Source organism: Pogoniulus pusillus, chromosome 4 (assembly GCF_015220805.1).
Source record: "Pogoniulus pusillus isolate bPogPus1 chromosome 4, bPogPus1.pri, whole genome shotgun sequence".
NCBI classification, from domain to species: domain Eukaryota; kingdom Metazoa; phylum Chordata; class Aves; order Piciformes; family Lybiidae; genus Pogoniulus; species Pogoniulus pusillus.
The window spans coordinates 46,779,021-46,794,685 of NC_087267.1; the positions used below are offsets into that span (position 1 = coordinate 46,779,021).

General features: G+C 51.9%; 1 protein-coding gene across 1 annotated transcript in view; it reads left to right on the plus strand.

Moving 5' to 3' along the window:
• The first annotated feature begins 235 nt into the window (after window positions 1–235).
• The window catches only part of FBH1 (F-box DNA helicase 1), a 34,521-nt gene continuing 19,091 nt past the window's right edge, over window positions 236–15,665 (plus strand). The window contains exons 1-9 of the mRNA XM_064142767.1: window positions 236–306; window positions 1,338–1,761; window positions 3,362–3,526; window positions 5,089–5,654; window positions 6,559–6,689; window positions 8,213–8,348; window positions 9,648–9,835; window positions 11,516–11,632; window positions 14,935–15,029. Of these exons, the coding sequence (XP_063998837.1) occupies window positions 1,728–1,761; window positions 3,362–3,526; window positions 5,089–5,654; window positions 6,559–6,689; window positions 8,213–8,348; window positions 9,648–9,835; window positions 11,516–11,632; window positions 14,935–15,029 (1,432 nt within the window). The 5' untranslated portion in view covers window positions 236–306; window positions 1,338–1,727. The remainder of the gene's footprint in view (window positions 307–1,337; window positions 1,762–3,361; window positions 3,527–5,088; window positions 5,655–6,558; window positions 6,690–8,212; window positions 8,349–9,647; window positions 9,836–11,515; window positions 11,633–14,934; window positions 15,030–15,665) is intronic.

Sequence of the window (15,665 nt, forward strand, 5' to 3'; positions counted from 1 at the left end):
CCCGTCGGCCAATCACAGTCCTCTGCTTCCTTCGCCCCTCCCCGGAAGCTGCGCGCCATTGGGCAGCTCTGGGCGCTGCGGTGTGTGAGTGGTCGGTGAGGCGGAGCGGGGCGGGGCCGCGTGGGTGCGCGGGGAGCGGCGGGAGCGCAGTAAGCCGCGGGGCAGGGGCGGCAGGGGTGGAGTGCTCCGGGACCGCCGCGGCGGGCTCCTGGGGACGACGGGGGGCGAGAGGACAGAGAAGGGGCTCCTGTGCTGTTGAGAGCGCCTTTGGCCATGCGGAGGCTCCTTGGCCATGCGGGGGCCTTGGTAATGGAGAGTTCTTAGTGGTGGGAGAGTCTTTGGTGCTGGAGGGGCCTTGTTAACAGAGGAGATCCTTGGTATGGGGCGGGAGGGACATGGAGGGGACCTGTGGCAGGGAAGGGGGTAGAGAATGGGGTCCCTTGGCACTGGGGGATGTTCTTGGCTTTGAGAGAGCTTTGGCAATGGGGGGGGGGGCTTAGTAACGGTGGCACTTAGAACTTTAGAATCAAGCAGGTTGGCAGAGAGCTCCAAGCTCAGCCAGCCCAACCTAGCACCCAGCCCTGGCCAACCAACCAGACCACAGAATCTTAGAATCAAGCAGGTTGGAAGAGACCTCCAAGCTCAGCCAGTCCAACCTAGCACCCAGCCCTATCCAGTCAACCAGACCATGGCACTAAGTGCCTCAGCCAGGCTTTTCTTGAAGACCTCCAGGGACCATGGCACTAAGTGCCTCATTCAGGCTTGGCTTCAACACCTCCAGGGACAGAGACTCCACCACCTCCCTGGGCAGCCCATTCCAATGCCAATCACTCTCTCTGACAACAACTTCCTAACAACATCCAGCCTAGACCTCCCCTGCCACACCTTGAGACTCTGTCCCCTTCTTCTGTTGCTGCTTGCCTGGCAGCAGAGCCCAACCCCACCTGGCTACATCCTCCCTGCAGGGAGCTGCCGACGGCAATGTGAAGTTGGTGAGACTGGAATAGGTTGCCCAAGGAGGTTGTGGATGTCTTCTCCTTGGGAGTGTTCAAGGCCAGGTTGGATGAATCATAGAATCAGCCAGGTTGGAAGAGCGCTCCAAGCTCAGCCAGCCCAACCTAGCACCCAGCCCTGGCCAATCACCCAGACCATGGCACCAAGTGCCTCATCCAGTCTTTGCTTCAACACCTCCAGGGACGACGACTCCACCACCTCCCTGCCCATGGTGGGGAGATCAGAGTAGATGATCTCTAAGGTGCTTTGTAGCCAAAGGAATTCTGTGATTCTATGATCATCAGGTCTGCCAAGTCACCACTAACCCTAACTCATGTCTCTAGGTGCCACACCGCTGGCTTGCATCCAGCTTTTTTCCTTCTGCTTCCCTCATTTGCTGTGTTTGATGCTAGGAAGCAGCCTCCCCCAGCAGCTCTTCCAGCTGACGTGGGCTGAAAAGGAGGAAGCAGCCTAATGGAGCCAACTCACCCTTGGACCCCGCTGCAGGAGATCAATCAGCAAGTTTTGGGGCTGCCACAACCTGATGAGACCAGTTTGTTTTCCACAGCAGTGGAGTGAGAAAGCAAAACTGAAACTGCAGGAGTGTTTTGAGCTGATAGCTCCGTCCGGAGGGCGTTCGTCCTGCACTATCCTTTGGGGATCAGGAGCACTTGGAGTTGAAGCAAGCTGTGTTGTTGGGCTACATTTGGGTTGTTTTTCTTGCTGCTTGTCTCATGGATGGAAGAGAGAAGCTCCTGCAGATCTCAAGTAAGAATTTCCTTCACTCTTCAGGTTTGTGTTGCTTCTGACTTGTCCTTCTCGAGGAGGGGAAGAGCTGTGCTGCCAGTGGGTGGTGTTTTCCTCCGTCGTGGAGGACTCCAACTTGCATTTGCTGGCAGGAAGCTCAAGTTTCATTTTTTTTAGCACTGCCTTTGACCTTTCCCTGGGTCAATCATTGTCACATCTCACACAGGGTTTCTTAGTTCAGCCTCCTCAAGCTTCCTTAGCTTTTATCCTCCTGACACTTTGCATTTCCACCCATGCTTTTAGCAGCTTCCTCCATGTTGTGGTGCAGAGAAAGTCACAGAACTTCCATGGATTCTGATTTTAGGTCTTTCATGTTTTTTAGCACTGCCTTTGACCTTTCCCTGGGTCAATCATTGTCATATTTCACACAGGGTTTCTCAGTTCAGCCTCCTCAAGCTTCCTCAGCTTCTATCCTCCTGACACTGCATTTCCACCCATGCTTTTAGCAGCTTCCTCCACGCTGTGGTGGTGCAGAGAAAGTCACAGAACTTCCATGGATTCTGATTTTAGGTCTTTCTGTGTTTTTCTAAAGCCTTGTTCAACATAGCAGTGAGGATCTGGGGTGAAGCTTCTGTGCCAGGACATGTTTACAACTACCTGAAGGGAGGCTGTAGCCAGGTGGGGTTGGGCTATTCTGCCAGGCAAGCAGCAACAGAACAAGGGGACACAGTCTGAAGCTGTGCCAGGGCAGGTCTAGGCTGGATGTTAGGAGGAAGTTGTTGTCAGAGAGAGTGATTGGCATTGGAATGGGCTGCCCAGGGAGGTGGTGGAGTTGCTGTGGCTGGAGGTGTTGAAGCCAAGCCTGGCTGGGGCACTTAGTGCCATGGTCTGGTTGGTTGGGCAGGGCTGGGTGCTAGGTTGGAGTGGCTGAGCTTGGAGCTCTCTTCCAACCTGTTTGGTTCTATGTTTCTATGGTCTAGTTGATTGGCCAGGGCTGGGTGCTAAGTTGGACTGGATGAGTTTGGAGGTCTCTTCCAACCTGCTTGATTCTGTTTCTATAGTCTAGTTGACTGGCCAGGGCTGGGTGCTAGGTTGGACTAGATGAGCTTGAGGTCTCTTCCAACCTGCCTGATTCTATCATTCTATGCAGCAAGAAATGTTTGTTTGTCCTCTTAAAGGAGTTGATCTCTTCTACTGTGGCAGGAGCAGCCTGATAGAGGCTTGGTGCTGTGACCTTCTCATGGTGCAGAGCAGTAGTTAGGGTGGCTCTAGGAGGTTGTTGATTCTATGATGCATTGCCCTTAGCAGCTCAGCAGAGCATTGTACAAGCTCTTACTCTGCTTTATTTAGGGAAACTCTTTAGGGGCTATCCTAGACTGGATGAGGCACTTAGTACCATGATCTAGTTGACTGGATAGGGCTGAGGGATAGGTTGGACTGGATGATCTTGGAGGTCTCTTCCAACCTGCTTGATTCTATGATTCTAAAAGATGTCTGAAGAGAAACTCTGTGCTTGTGCCTGGGTTAAAGGCATGGAATTTATGTTGCTGTTTGCTAACAGGTTGCTTTGGGGGGGTGGTGGGGGGTGGTGCTGTCTTTCTTTTCCCTCTTGCCAAAGCAGTGAAGGGATTCAAGAAGACACACCTCACAGCTGCTGACTGTGCAAATCTGGCACGAAGCACAGAGGGTTCATCCCCCCTGACACAGCCCTTGGCTCAAGGACAAAGTAGAGGAGATGTAAACAGGGGCCTCTACCCCACCCACCGAAGAAAGAGACGTCAGGGAGGTAATGTTTGAAGGCTGAGGGGCTTTGGGAGGGGGTGTGAAATATGGTGTGGAGTACCAAGGGGTGAGGTGAAATCCATCATGAGGTAATGGGTTTAAAGTGGCAGAGGGGAGATTCAAACTGGGTGTTAGGAAAGGGTTCTTTGCAGTGAGGGTGGTGAGACACTGGCACAGGTTAAGGGTGGTGAGACACTGGCACAGGTTGAGGGTGCTGAGACACTGGCACAGGTTTCCCAGGGAGGTTGTGGAGCACAGAATCACCCAATGTGATCTAAGATCACATTGGGTGATTCTGTGCTCCACAACCTCCCTGGAGGTGTTAAAGACCAGGATGGATGAAGCCTTGAGCGACCTGTTCTAGTGGGAGTTGTCCCTGCCTGTGTTAGGGGGTTGGAGCTGGATGAGCTTTGAGGTCTCTTCCAAGCTAAACCATTCCATGATTCTATGAAACTTGTGCTGATGCCAGAGAGGTGAGAATAAATTGGTCAATTTCAAGTGGTGCACAGCAAAGCTGGGCCTAATCTCTACCTCCACAATACGCAGTGGCAAGAAAAGGAGGTACCTTGACCACATACCTCTGGGGGAGTGAATTTATATGTTGGGTCTCCTCACAGCATAAATGCCACTATGGCTCCATCATACTGAAAACTACATTGGATTAATAGTATCTAGGAAGAGAGCTACAAGTGTGCCCAGGTGGGCAGCAGAGCCAATGGCATCCTGGGCTGGCTCAGGAGCAGTGTGGGCAGCAGGACAAGGGAGGTTCTTTTGCCCCTGTGCTCAGCACTGCTCAGGCCTCCCCTGGAGTGCTGTGTCCAGTTCTGGGCTGCTCCATTGCAGAGATGTTGCAGTACTGGAAGGTGTCCACAGGAGGGCGCCAAAGCTGTGAGGGGCCTGGAGCAGAGCCCTGTGAGGAGAGGCTGAGGGAGCTGGGGGGGTGCAGCCTGCAGCAGAGGAGGCTCAGGGCAGAGCTCATTGCTGCCTGCAGGGAGGCTGTAGCCAGGTGGGGTTGGGCTCTGCTGCCAGGCAGCCAGGGACAGAAGAAGGGGACACAGCCTGAAGCTGTGCCAGGGCAGGTCTAGGCTGGATGTTGTTAGGAAGTTGTTGTCAGAGAGAGTGATTGGCATTGGAATGGGCTGCCCAGGGAGGTGGTGGAGTCACCGTCCCTGGAGGTGTTGAAGCCAAGCTTGGATGAGGCACTTAGTGCCATGGTCTGGTTGATTGGGCAGGGCTGGGTGCTAGGTTGGATTGGATGAACTTGGAGATCTCTTCCAACCTGGCTGATGCTGTGATTGTGGCTGGAGCAAGGAGCAGTGTGTGGGTGGGAAGGTGCCCAGATGCTGTGGCCAACGCAAAGAGGTGCCTGTGGTTGTGCTGGTTTCTGTAGGTTGCCAGAGGAGCTGTAAGAAACAGGACAGTTCACCAGCAGTAAGGTCACAGATTGTGAAGAGCCCAGAGGAAGTAACTACCACCTTACACAGCCTCTGGTCTGCTTAGCTCAGGAAGGAGCAGTGCTTCGTGCTTGTTTGTGTTGATGTCACTCATGCTCTGCTCTCGCTGCAGGCCAAGGTCAGCAGAAGAACATCACTGATTACTTCAAGACCTCTCAGACACAAGTAGGTGCTAGTGGGATGAGGAGCTGTAGAGTCAAGGAAGAGCTGCCAGATCCCTTCTTCCCTGCTGCCGAGGATGCCTCCTGCAGCGCCCCCTCTGCTGCGGAGCTGCGCAGCGACTCCTCCTTTCAGGAGCATGAGGACTTCGCACCGGCTCGCAGGGCCCGCTCCAGAAAACGGCCTCTGTCCTCTGCCCCTGCAGCTGTGCCCAAGCTGGAGCACGACCTGTGGGCTGAGCCTGAGGAGAAGCCCGTGGTGGTTCATCCCCAGCACAGGCAGATCAAGCAGGAATGCAGCCAAATCAAGCAGGACCTTGACGATATGGACATTGAACCTGTCCCTGATGCACATTACGGACTCCTGGGCACTCGGAACTGGGAAGTGCCTCAGGGAAGTATTGATCAGCTGCCTGTGGAGGTCCTCAGGAACATCTTTGCTTTCCTACCAGTGACTGATCTGTATCAGAACCTGAGCCTGGTGTGTCGCTGCTGGAGGGAGATAGTCAACGATCCCCTGGTAAGGGATGGTGTGAGATTGATGTGAGCCTGGCCCTGCTCCTGCTGCTCTCCTCCTCTCTTCTGCTCCGCTCTGCTGAGACCCCAGCTGGAGTCCTGCATCCAGCTCTGGAGCCCCTGGGACAAGAGGGCTGTGGAGATGCTGGAGAGTGTCCAGAGCAGGGCCAGGAGGACGCTCAGAGGCTGCAGCAGCTCTGCTGTGAGCACAGCCTGAAAGAGTTGGGGCTGTGCAGGCTGCAGCAGAGGAGGCTCCCAGGTGACCTTCTTGTGGCCTTCCAGGATCTGAAGGGGGCTCCAGAAAAGCTGTGGAGGGACTTTTGAGGGTGTGAGGGAGTGTCAGGAGTGGGGGGAATGGAGCAAAGCTGGAGGTGGGGAGAGTGAGGCTGGAGGTGAGGAGGAAGTTGTTGAGCAGGAGAGTGGTGAGAGGCTGGAATGGGTTGCCCAGGGAGGTGGTTGAGGCCCCATGGCTGGAGGTGTTTGAGGCCAGGCTGGCTGAGGCTGTGTGCAGCCTGCTCTAGGGTAAAGTGTCCCTGGGCATGGCAGGGGGTTGGAACTGGCTGCTCCTTGTGCTCCCTTCCAACCCTGACTAATTCTATGATATCTCCATTCCTCTAAGGCTTTGATGGTTGAAACTCCACCTGCACCACCTTGTTCCCATCACTCTAGGGAAAAAAATGAACACTTATAGGGAAGTTTGCAGGCTGTGAGGAGGAAGCCTTCCTCTCTTCCCTCTTTCTCCTCTTTCCTCCCTCATCTCCTGCTTAGGTGTGTGTTTCCATCAAGCTAGAGGGACCTGTGGAAGTCCAAGTCTACTTTGGAAGCCACTTTGATTAGGTTCTTGCCAGAAGAAGGCTGTTTTGCAGTGCTGTGAGGTGAAAGACTGTGGCATGTGCTTCACATTGCAGTTCATTCCATGGAAGAAGCTGTACCACTGGTACCTGATGAAGGAGGGGACTGCCCTATACAGAGTTGAAATGATCCTGAGGGATTTTGCCATCACAAAGGAGAACAAAGAATGTATCTTGGGGCTGATCAGGTGAGTCCACCTCAGCACTTGATTTTGTGCCTGTAGACCCTCAGACCTGCCTTGCTTTGGGTCTTATCCCATTTTATCTCCTGAATTGCCCACTGACCAAGGGATTTGTCTTCTAAACAGCTAGGATATGTACAGGTAGATGAGGAAGGAGGAATGCAGATGACAGCAAGCTAGGAGCAGCTGTGGAGCTGTTGGAGGGTAGGAGAGCCCTGCAGAGGGACCTGGCCAGGCTGCATGGGTGGGCAGAGGCCAATGAGATGAGATTGAACAAGGCCAAGGGCAGGGTTCTGCACCTTGGCCACAACAACCCCAAGCAGCACTACAGGCTGGGGCCAGAGTGGCTGAGAGCAGGCAGGCAGAGAGGGCCCTGGGGGTGCTGAGAGAGAGGAGCTGAAGCTGAGGCAGCAGTGCCCAGGTGGGCAGCAGAGCCAATGGCATCCTGGGCTGGCTGAGGAGCAGTGTGGGCAGCAGGACAAGGGAGGTTCTTCTGCCCCTGTGCTCAGCACTGCTCAGGCCACCCCTGGAGTGCTGTGTCCAGTTCTGGGCTCCTCCATTGCAGAGATGTTGCAGTACTGGAAGGTGTCCACAGGAGGGCGCCAAAGCTGTGAGGGGCCTGGAGCAGAGCCCTGTGAGGAGAGGCTGAGGGAGCTGGGGGGGTGCAGCCTGCAGCAGAGGAGGCTCAGGGCAGAGCTCATTGCTGCCTGCAGGGAGGCTGTAGCCAGGTGGGGTTGGGCTCTGCTGCCAGGCAAGCAGCAACAGAACAAGGGGACACAGAGGCATGGAATAGAATGGCATGGCATGGCATGGCATGGCATGGAATGGCACGGAATGGAATTCAGTAGAATCAACCAGTTTGGAAGAGATCTCTAAGAGGGCTGTGCTTCAGACCCCTCACCCTTCTCTGGACACGTTCCAGTACTTCAATATCTCTCTTGAATTGAGGAATTTGAGGCTAATTAGAATATTTAATGAGAAAAATGAGATGCTAGGGCTGTGAAAAGGAAACAGTGGTGATGGCTACTTCACTCCTAGGCTTGCTGAGATGTATTAAAAGAAGACCACAAACATAGATAAGACAGTGTGAGATGTCTTATCTGTCAGAATCGGTGTCTGTGTTTTAATCCCTGGGCTTTTGCTCTGTAACCCAACTAATCCTGCTTCTAACCCCCCTTGCCAACCCTCCAAACTCCCCTTGCACTCTGGGATAAGGTAGAGGGGTGGGAGAAGGGGGAAGGGTTGTTAGGAGCCCCTCTTGGGGACTCAGGTTTCTGGGAGGGCTGTTGTGTTCCTCTATTACCTTTACCTTGTACATTGCTGTCTATAACTGTAACTGTTGCCAATATCTGCTTGGATATTGTGCTAAGCAGTAAATATAAAGCTTCAGTCCTCAATTTCCAGCCAGCTGAGTCTAATCTGGGTGATTCCATTGTGTGTGGGGAGGGTGGGTGACTCCCAAACCATCCCAAGAAGAAACTCACTTGCTAAGGCTCCTTTGCAACTGCTGCTGTTCCTGTTGGCTGTAGGTATGTGTCTACCATGCTGACAGGACAGAAGGTAAATCCCAGTGCTGCTCTCCAGTGCTTGAGGAGCCACCACCTCTTCTCAAAGGCTGAAATCTGCATTGCCAGCAAACTGCCACATTTACAGAGCAGAACAGAGGTAGGTTGAAGAGTTATTAACTGCTTCATGGAACTGGTTTAACATCTGCTGGTATTTTGAGGTCCATTCTGCTCTCCTGCATCTAAAGGTTTTCCCTTTGGGGTGGTATTTGTTGCTCTTCAGGGTGACAGAAGAAGGTTGAACTCTTCAGCTTGGTGTTTTCAGTGGTGAAGGTGAAACTAGACAGGTTGCCCAGAGAGGTGGTAGATGCTCCATCCCTGGAAACATTCCAAGTCAGGTTGGCCTGGGATCTTTAAACCTTGATCTGGAGTCCTGGGGGCAGTTCTGGAGCCCCCAACTCAAGAAGGACATGGAAGTGTTGGAGCCAGTCCAGAGGAGGCCACCAAGACGCTGAGAGGGCTGCAGCAGCTCTGCTGTGAGGACAGGCTACAAGAGCTGGGGCTGTGCAGCCTGGAGAAGAGAAGGCTTGGAGGAGACCTTGGACTGGCCTTCCAGTATCTGAAGGGAGCCTACAGAAGGGCTGGTGAGGGACTATTGACAAAGCCTTGTAATGACAGGACAATGGGGAATGGGTTTAAACTGGCAGAGGGGAGATTGGAACTAGATGTTAGGAAAGGGTTCTTTGCAGTGAGGGTGGTGAGACACTGGCACAGGTTGAGGGTGGTGAGACACTGGCACAGGTTGCCCAGGGAGGTTGTGGAGCACAAAATCACCCAGTGTGATCAAAGATCACATTGGGTGATTCTGTGCTCCACAACCTCCCTGGAGGTGTACAAGGCCAGGTTCGATGAGGCCTTGAGCAACCTGTTCTAGTGGGAGGTGTCCCTGCCTGTGGCAGGGGGTTGGAACTGGATAACCTACAACTACCTGCAGGGAGGCTGTAGCCAGGTGGGGTTGGGCTCTGCTGCCAGGCAACCAGCAACAGAAGAAGGTCTAGGCTGGATGTTAGGAGGAAGTTCCTGGCAGAGAGAGTGATTGGCATTGGAATGGGCTGCCCAGGGAGGTGGTGGAGCTGCTATCCCTGGAGATGTTCAAGCAAAGCCTGGCTGAGGCACTTAGTGCCATGGTCTGGTTGACTGGACAGGGCTGGGTGCTGGGTTGGACTGGCTGAGCTTGGAGGTCTCCAACCTGGTTGATTCTATGATCTCTGAGGTCCCTTCCACCCTAACCCATTCTGTGCTTCTGTTTGGGATGCCCCTGCTCACTGCAGCTGGGTTGGACCTTCTAAGGTCCCTCCCAACCCAACCCATCCTGTGAGTCTATAAGCAGAGTTTCCCTGCTCCTTAAGGCTCAAAGCATTTTGCTCACTCTTGGCCTTGTTGTTGCCTCTACCCACAGGAGAACATGTGGGCTGTGATTACAGTCATGGTGCTTTACTCTGACAGTGTCAGTGACATCCAAAAGCTGATGGCCTGTCTGCAGAGACCCTGCTCTACCCTCTCTGTCATGGAGGTGACCGAGGTGCTTTACTGCATAGCGATGCTGCTGCATGCCATGAGAGACAAGAACATTCCCATCACCAACAGGTGAGCAGTGGGCAGATGCTTCCTGCTGCCTTCTTCCTAGGCATGGTGACAGGTAATCTCTTATCAAGGGGATCAAAGCACCCTCACTCAGTTAGCAGATGACATCAAGTTAGGAATGAGCCTAACCCTGGAGGCTCTGAAGAGGACCTGCCCAGGCTGGGTCAGTGGGGTGAGGTTCAACAAGGCCAAGTGCTGGGTCCTGCACTTGGGTCACAAGAAGCCCAGGAATGCCCCAGGCTTGGGGCAGTGTGGCTGGACACTTGCCAGCAGCAAAGGACCTGGGGCACAGTTGGTCAGCAGCAGCTGAAAATGAGCAAGTGTGTGTCCAGGCTTGGCTCTGCCATGCTGTGGCCTGCAGGACCAGGGCAGGGATTGTGTTGGGCAATGGTGAGGCCACAGCTTGAGTTCTGCATTCAGTTTTGGGCCCCTCGCTCTAAGAAGGTCATTGAGATGCTGGAGTGGGTTGAGAGGAGGGCAGTGAAGCTGATCAAGTGTCTGGAGAAGAGAGCTTGTGAGGAGAAGCAGAGGGATTGAGGTTGCTCAGCCTGGAGAAGAAGAGGAGGAGGAGGAGGAGGAGGAGGAGGGGTGGAGACTTCATTGCTCTCTAAAGCTCCCTGAAAGGAGGCTGGAGCCAGGTGAGGTTTGGTCTCCTCTCCCAAAGAACAAGTAACAGGACAAGAGGAAATGAGCTGAAGTTGCAGCAGGGGAAGCTGGATGTCAGAAGAGACTTCTCTGAAAGGGTTCTCAGGCAGGCTGCCCTGGGAGGTGGTTGGATCCCACCCCTAGAAGTGTTTAGCAGCTGTAGAGCTGTGGTGCTGAGGGAGATGGTGTAGCACCAGACTTGGTAGAGTGAGAGGATGGTGAGACTTGATGGTCCTAAAGGTCTTTCCCAGCCAAAATGATTCTGTGACTCCATCATTCTAGATACTGGAGTAACCCTTTAGGAAGTGCCAGAGGCTACCACAGGCTTAGGGTAGAGAGGCTTGAAACTGTCCAGATGTGGAAAACTTGGGAGGTGTTGGTCAACAGCTGGCTGAAGATGAGCCAGTGTGTGCCCAGGTGGTCAAGAAGGCCATCAGCATCCTGGCTTGGATCAGCAATAGTGTGGCCAGCAAGAGCAGGGCAGGGATTGTCCCCCTGGACTGGGCACTGGTGAGGCCACACTTCAAATCCTGGGTTCAGTTTTGGGCCCCTCACTCCAAGGACATTGAGGAGCTGAAATGTGTCCAGAGAAGGGCACCAAAGCTGGTGAAGGGTCTGGAGAACAGGTCTGGTGAGGAGTGGCTGAGGGACCTGGGGTTGTTGAGACTGGAGAGAAGGGAACTGAGGTGAGACCTTGCTCTCTGAAAATCCCAGAGAGGAGGTTGGAATGAGGTGGGAGTTGGTGTCTTGTTCCCAAAGAACAAGTGATAGAACAAGAGGAAACAGCCTCAAGTTGCACCAGGGAAGCTTTAGGTTGGGTATTAGGAAGAAATTCTTCACTGGAAGAGTGGTTAGGTAGTGGCTCAGGCTGCCCAGGGATCTAAAGGCCGTGTAGAGGCAGCGCTGAGGGACACAGTGGCCTTGGTCCCTTCCAACCTGGTGATTTATGATTCTAGCAGTCCTTTAGGTGGCTGCAGACCTTTAATTTCTTAGTGATGCTTTACTCATTCATAGTTTCTCCTTTGTCTTTTCCACCAGGATCCATTACAATCTCTCCTACTGCTTGTATCTGATGGAAAATTCCTCTGCAACTACACAGCTACCGGTAGAAGAGGAAATGATGGCTTCACAGTGCAGACAAGACTTGTGGGCTGGGTAATGCTCTTAAACATGATCCAAAACTTCCTTCCTGTGAGGGTAGTGAGGACCTGGAGCAGGTCCTCACCAGAGAGGTTGTGGAATATCTTTCCTTAGAGAGATTCCAAACCTGTCTGGACATTGCCATAGAACTCATAGAGTGGTTTAGATTGGAAGGGACCTCAAGGATCATCCAGATCCAGCCCCCTGCCATTGGCAGGGACACCTCCCACTAGAACAGAATGGGCAACCTGCTGTGGGTGACCCTGCTACAGCAGAGGGCTGGGGTTGGTTAGCCTGGAGAAGAGGAGGTTCAGGGCAGACCTTGTTGCTGTCTACAACTGGCCTGGATCAGGAGCAGTGTGGGCAGCAGGACAAGGGAGGTTCTTGTGCCCCTGTGCTCAGCACTGCTCAGGCCACACCTTGAGTGCTGTGTCCAGTTCTGGGCTCCTCCATTGCAGAGAGATGCTGAGGTGCTGGAAGGTGTTGAGAGAAGGGCAGCAAGGCTGGGGAGGGGCCTGGAGCAGAGCCCTGTGAGGAGAGGCTGAGGGAGCTGGGGGGGTGCAGCCTGCAGCAGAGGAGGCTCAGGGCAGAGCTCATTGCTGCCTGCAGCTGCCTGCAGGGAGGCTGTAGCCAGGTGGGGTTGGGCTCTGATGCCAGGCAAGCAGCAGCAGAAGTAGGGGACACAGCCTGAAGCTGTGCCAGGGGAGGTCTAGGCTGGATGTTGTTAGGAAGTTGTTGTCAGAGAGTGATTGGCATTGGAATGGGCTGCCCAGGGAGGTGGTGGAGTTGCTGTGGCTGGAGGTGTTGAAACCAAGCCTGGCTGGGGCACTTAGTGCCATGGTCTGGTTGATTGGATAGGGCTGGGTGCTAGGTTGGACTGGATGAGCCTGGAGGTCTCTTCTTACCTGCCATTGGCTCTGCTGTCCACCTGGGCACACTGCTGCTCTCTACCCGCACCCCCTGGGCCCTCTCTGCCTGGCTGCTCTCAGCCACTCTGGCCCCAGCCTGTAGTGCTGCTTGGGGTTGTTGTGGCCAAAGTGCAGAACCCTGCCCTTGGCCTTGTTCAGTCTCATCCCCTTGGCCTCTGCCCACCCATCCAGCCTGGCCAGGTCCCTCTGCAGGGCTCTGCTACCCTCCAACAGCTCCACACCTGCTCCTAGCTTGGTGTCATCTGCAAACTTACTGCTGCTGGACTCAATCCCCTGGCCCAGATCATCAATAAAGATATTGGCTAGAATTGAGTCATTTAATTTCCACATCCTTACCCCCAGCAGTGGCACAGAAATACTTTGATCCACCACAGAGGTCCAGCAAAGACCAATCCACTAAAAATCACTGATAATCCATGTGGGAGAGCTTATAACCATTTAAATAAAGCAAATCTAGATAGGGATCAGGTTTCAGTGCTTCTCCTTTTCCAGCCCTTTCATTCTACCCCTCCATTTGCAGTCTTTTTCTTTGCATAGATTTTGCTTGTTCACTAAAAGACAGGTCCTGGGGGCAACCATCTGACTGCCAGCTGTGAAATGTCAAGGATGCTTAAAGAAGGCTTTCATGGCATCGAGGAGGACCCTCTGTGAAGAGATGATTCACACTGTTGGGCTGATTACAGGTTTCAGACCTTGATGAATAAAACAATTGGGCTCCAGAAGCACTGAATGCCTTCCTTAATGTTAATCCAAGCTTTCAGCTCCACTGAGAGCTGGGGAGAATTGATCTGTCCTGCATGCTGAGAAATCAAAGAGCAATTTAAGGTCCATGCTCTCAAAAGCACCAAACCACCCAAACCCAAGTCATTGTTTGCTTTCAGTAAGCCTAAGGAACCAGGTCTGAATTCATTTGCATGCCAAATTCGTTCTGGTGTAGGCCCCTTGAGAAGATCTCTTTTGTAACCTTCCCCAAGGTTTGCTTTTCATCTTTTCAATCTGAAATCTTTCCCTGTTCTCTCTTCAGTCTCCAATCTTTCCTCATTTCCTCTGTCTCTAACCTTTCCTTATTGCCTATTCTACCTCTAATCTTCCCTTATTACTCTTCTTCCATCTCCATCCTTCCCTTATTCCCTTCTCATCTATCTCCAGTCTTTCCTTTTTCCCTCCTCATCTCCACTCTTTCCTTATTCCTGTCTCTTCTCTCTCTAGTCTTTATTCTCCCCTCCTCTATCTCTAACCTTTCCTTATTCCCTTCTCATCTATCTTCAATATTTCCTTATTCACTCCTCCTCTATCTCAAATCTTTCCTTATTAGTCTTCTTCTATCTCCAACCTTCCTTTATTCCCTTCTCATCTACCTCCAATCTCTCCTTACTACTTTTCTTCTATCTCCAGTCTTTCCTATTCACTTCTCATCTCCACTCTTTCCTTATTCCTGTCTCTTCTATCTCCAGTCTTTACTTATTCTCCCCTCCTCTGTCTTCAACCTTTCCTTATTCCCTTCTCATATATCTCCAATCTTTCCTCGTTCCCTCCTCCTCTATCTCCAACCTTTCCTTATTACCTCCTCTTCTACCTCTAATCATTCCTTATTCCCTCTTCTTCTCTCTCCAAACTTTCCTTATTCCCTTCTCATCTATCTCCAATCTTTCCTTATTCCCTCTTCACCTCCACTCTCTCCTTATTCTTGTCTCTTCTATCTCCAGTTTTTACTTATTCTCCCCTCCTCTATCTTCAACCTTTCCTTATTTCCTTCTCATCTGTCTCCAATCTTTCCTTATTCCCTCCCCATCTCCTCCTTCCTTATTCCTCTTCTATCTCCAGTCTTTACTTATTCTCTTCTCATCTATCTCCATCCTTTCTTTATTCCCTTCTCATCTCCTCTTTCCTTATTCCTGTCTCCCTCTCCAGTCTTTACTTATTCCCTTCTCCTCCATCTTCAACCTTTCCTTATTCCCTTCTCACCTATCTGCAGTCTTTACTCATTCCCTCCTCCTCTATCTCCAACCTTTCCTTATTCCCTCCTCTTTTACCTCTAATCATTCCTTATTCCCTCTTCTTCTATCTCCAATCTTTCCTTATTACTCTATCTTCAGCCTTCCCTCATTCCCTTCTCATCTATTTCCAACCTTCCCTTATTCCCTTCTCATCTATCTCCAGTGTTCCCTTATTCCCTCCTCTTCCATCTCAAATCTTTCCTTATTCCCTTCTCTCTCGACTTTCCCTATCCCCTCCTATTTTCAGCACCACCAAGGAGCTCTCATGGCATCATCCTGCATTTGGGATGGGATCAATCATTGGTTTCCTTCTTCTACCAATTGATTTGTGTAATGTGGGAAGATTTAGTTTCTTAATTCCTTTCCTTACCTTATTTTCTTCTGGTTTTAGGAGCTGTCCTGACATAAAGTTGACCCATGAGCAGCAAAGGATTTTGAATCACAAAATTGAGCCTGGTCAGATAGTGAAAATCATGGCATTTGCAGGTGAGAGCCAAAAATGAGGTTGTGAGAGTGAACACACAACCTCACATTCTGCTCCATCTCTCTCTGCTGCTTCTGTCTGAGGAACTGTAGGTGCCAGGTGGATCAACCTCACTTTTAATCAATATGAGGAATGCTTTTGGAGAGGAATAGGAATTCATTCATTTATCCCCCCCACTCTGAATGCTTTGTTACCTACTTTATTCTGTTCTTGAGGGACAGGGAAGACCTCCACCTTGGCCAAGCAGGCAGAGAAGTTTGCTGATCTGAATTTGCTATATGTGACCTTTAACAAAGCTGCTGCAGACAGAGGGGAAAGAGTCTTCCCTAGAAATGTCACCTGCAAGACATCCTACTTGTTAGTATTAGGGGTTAAGGATTTATCTATTTATATGCTTTGTACTTCTCTGCATCACTTTGAGATACAACTCTGGAGTTCTTTCCAGCTCATCTCATTTCATTCTTCTGGAGGAGTGAAATTGCATCTGTCTGCCCTTGAAAAATCCACCCCCCAAGAGAACCAGAACCTTCTTGTGTGCTCAGCCTGTTGGAGTATTGGGTGATGAAATGATTGTGGTGAAACCTTTAGGCTGCAGTTTGCCAAGGCTGCTTTGCTCCACAGCTTCTGCTGATTCCAGT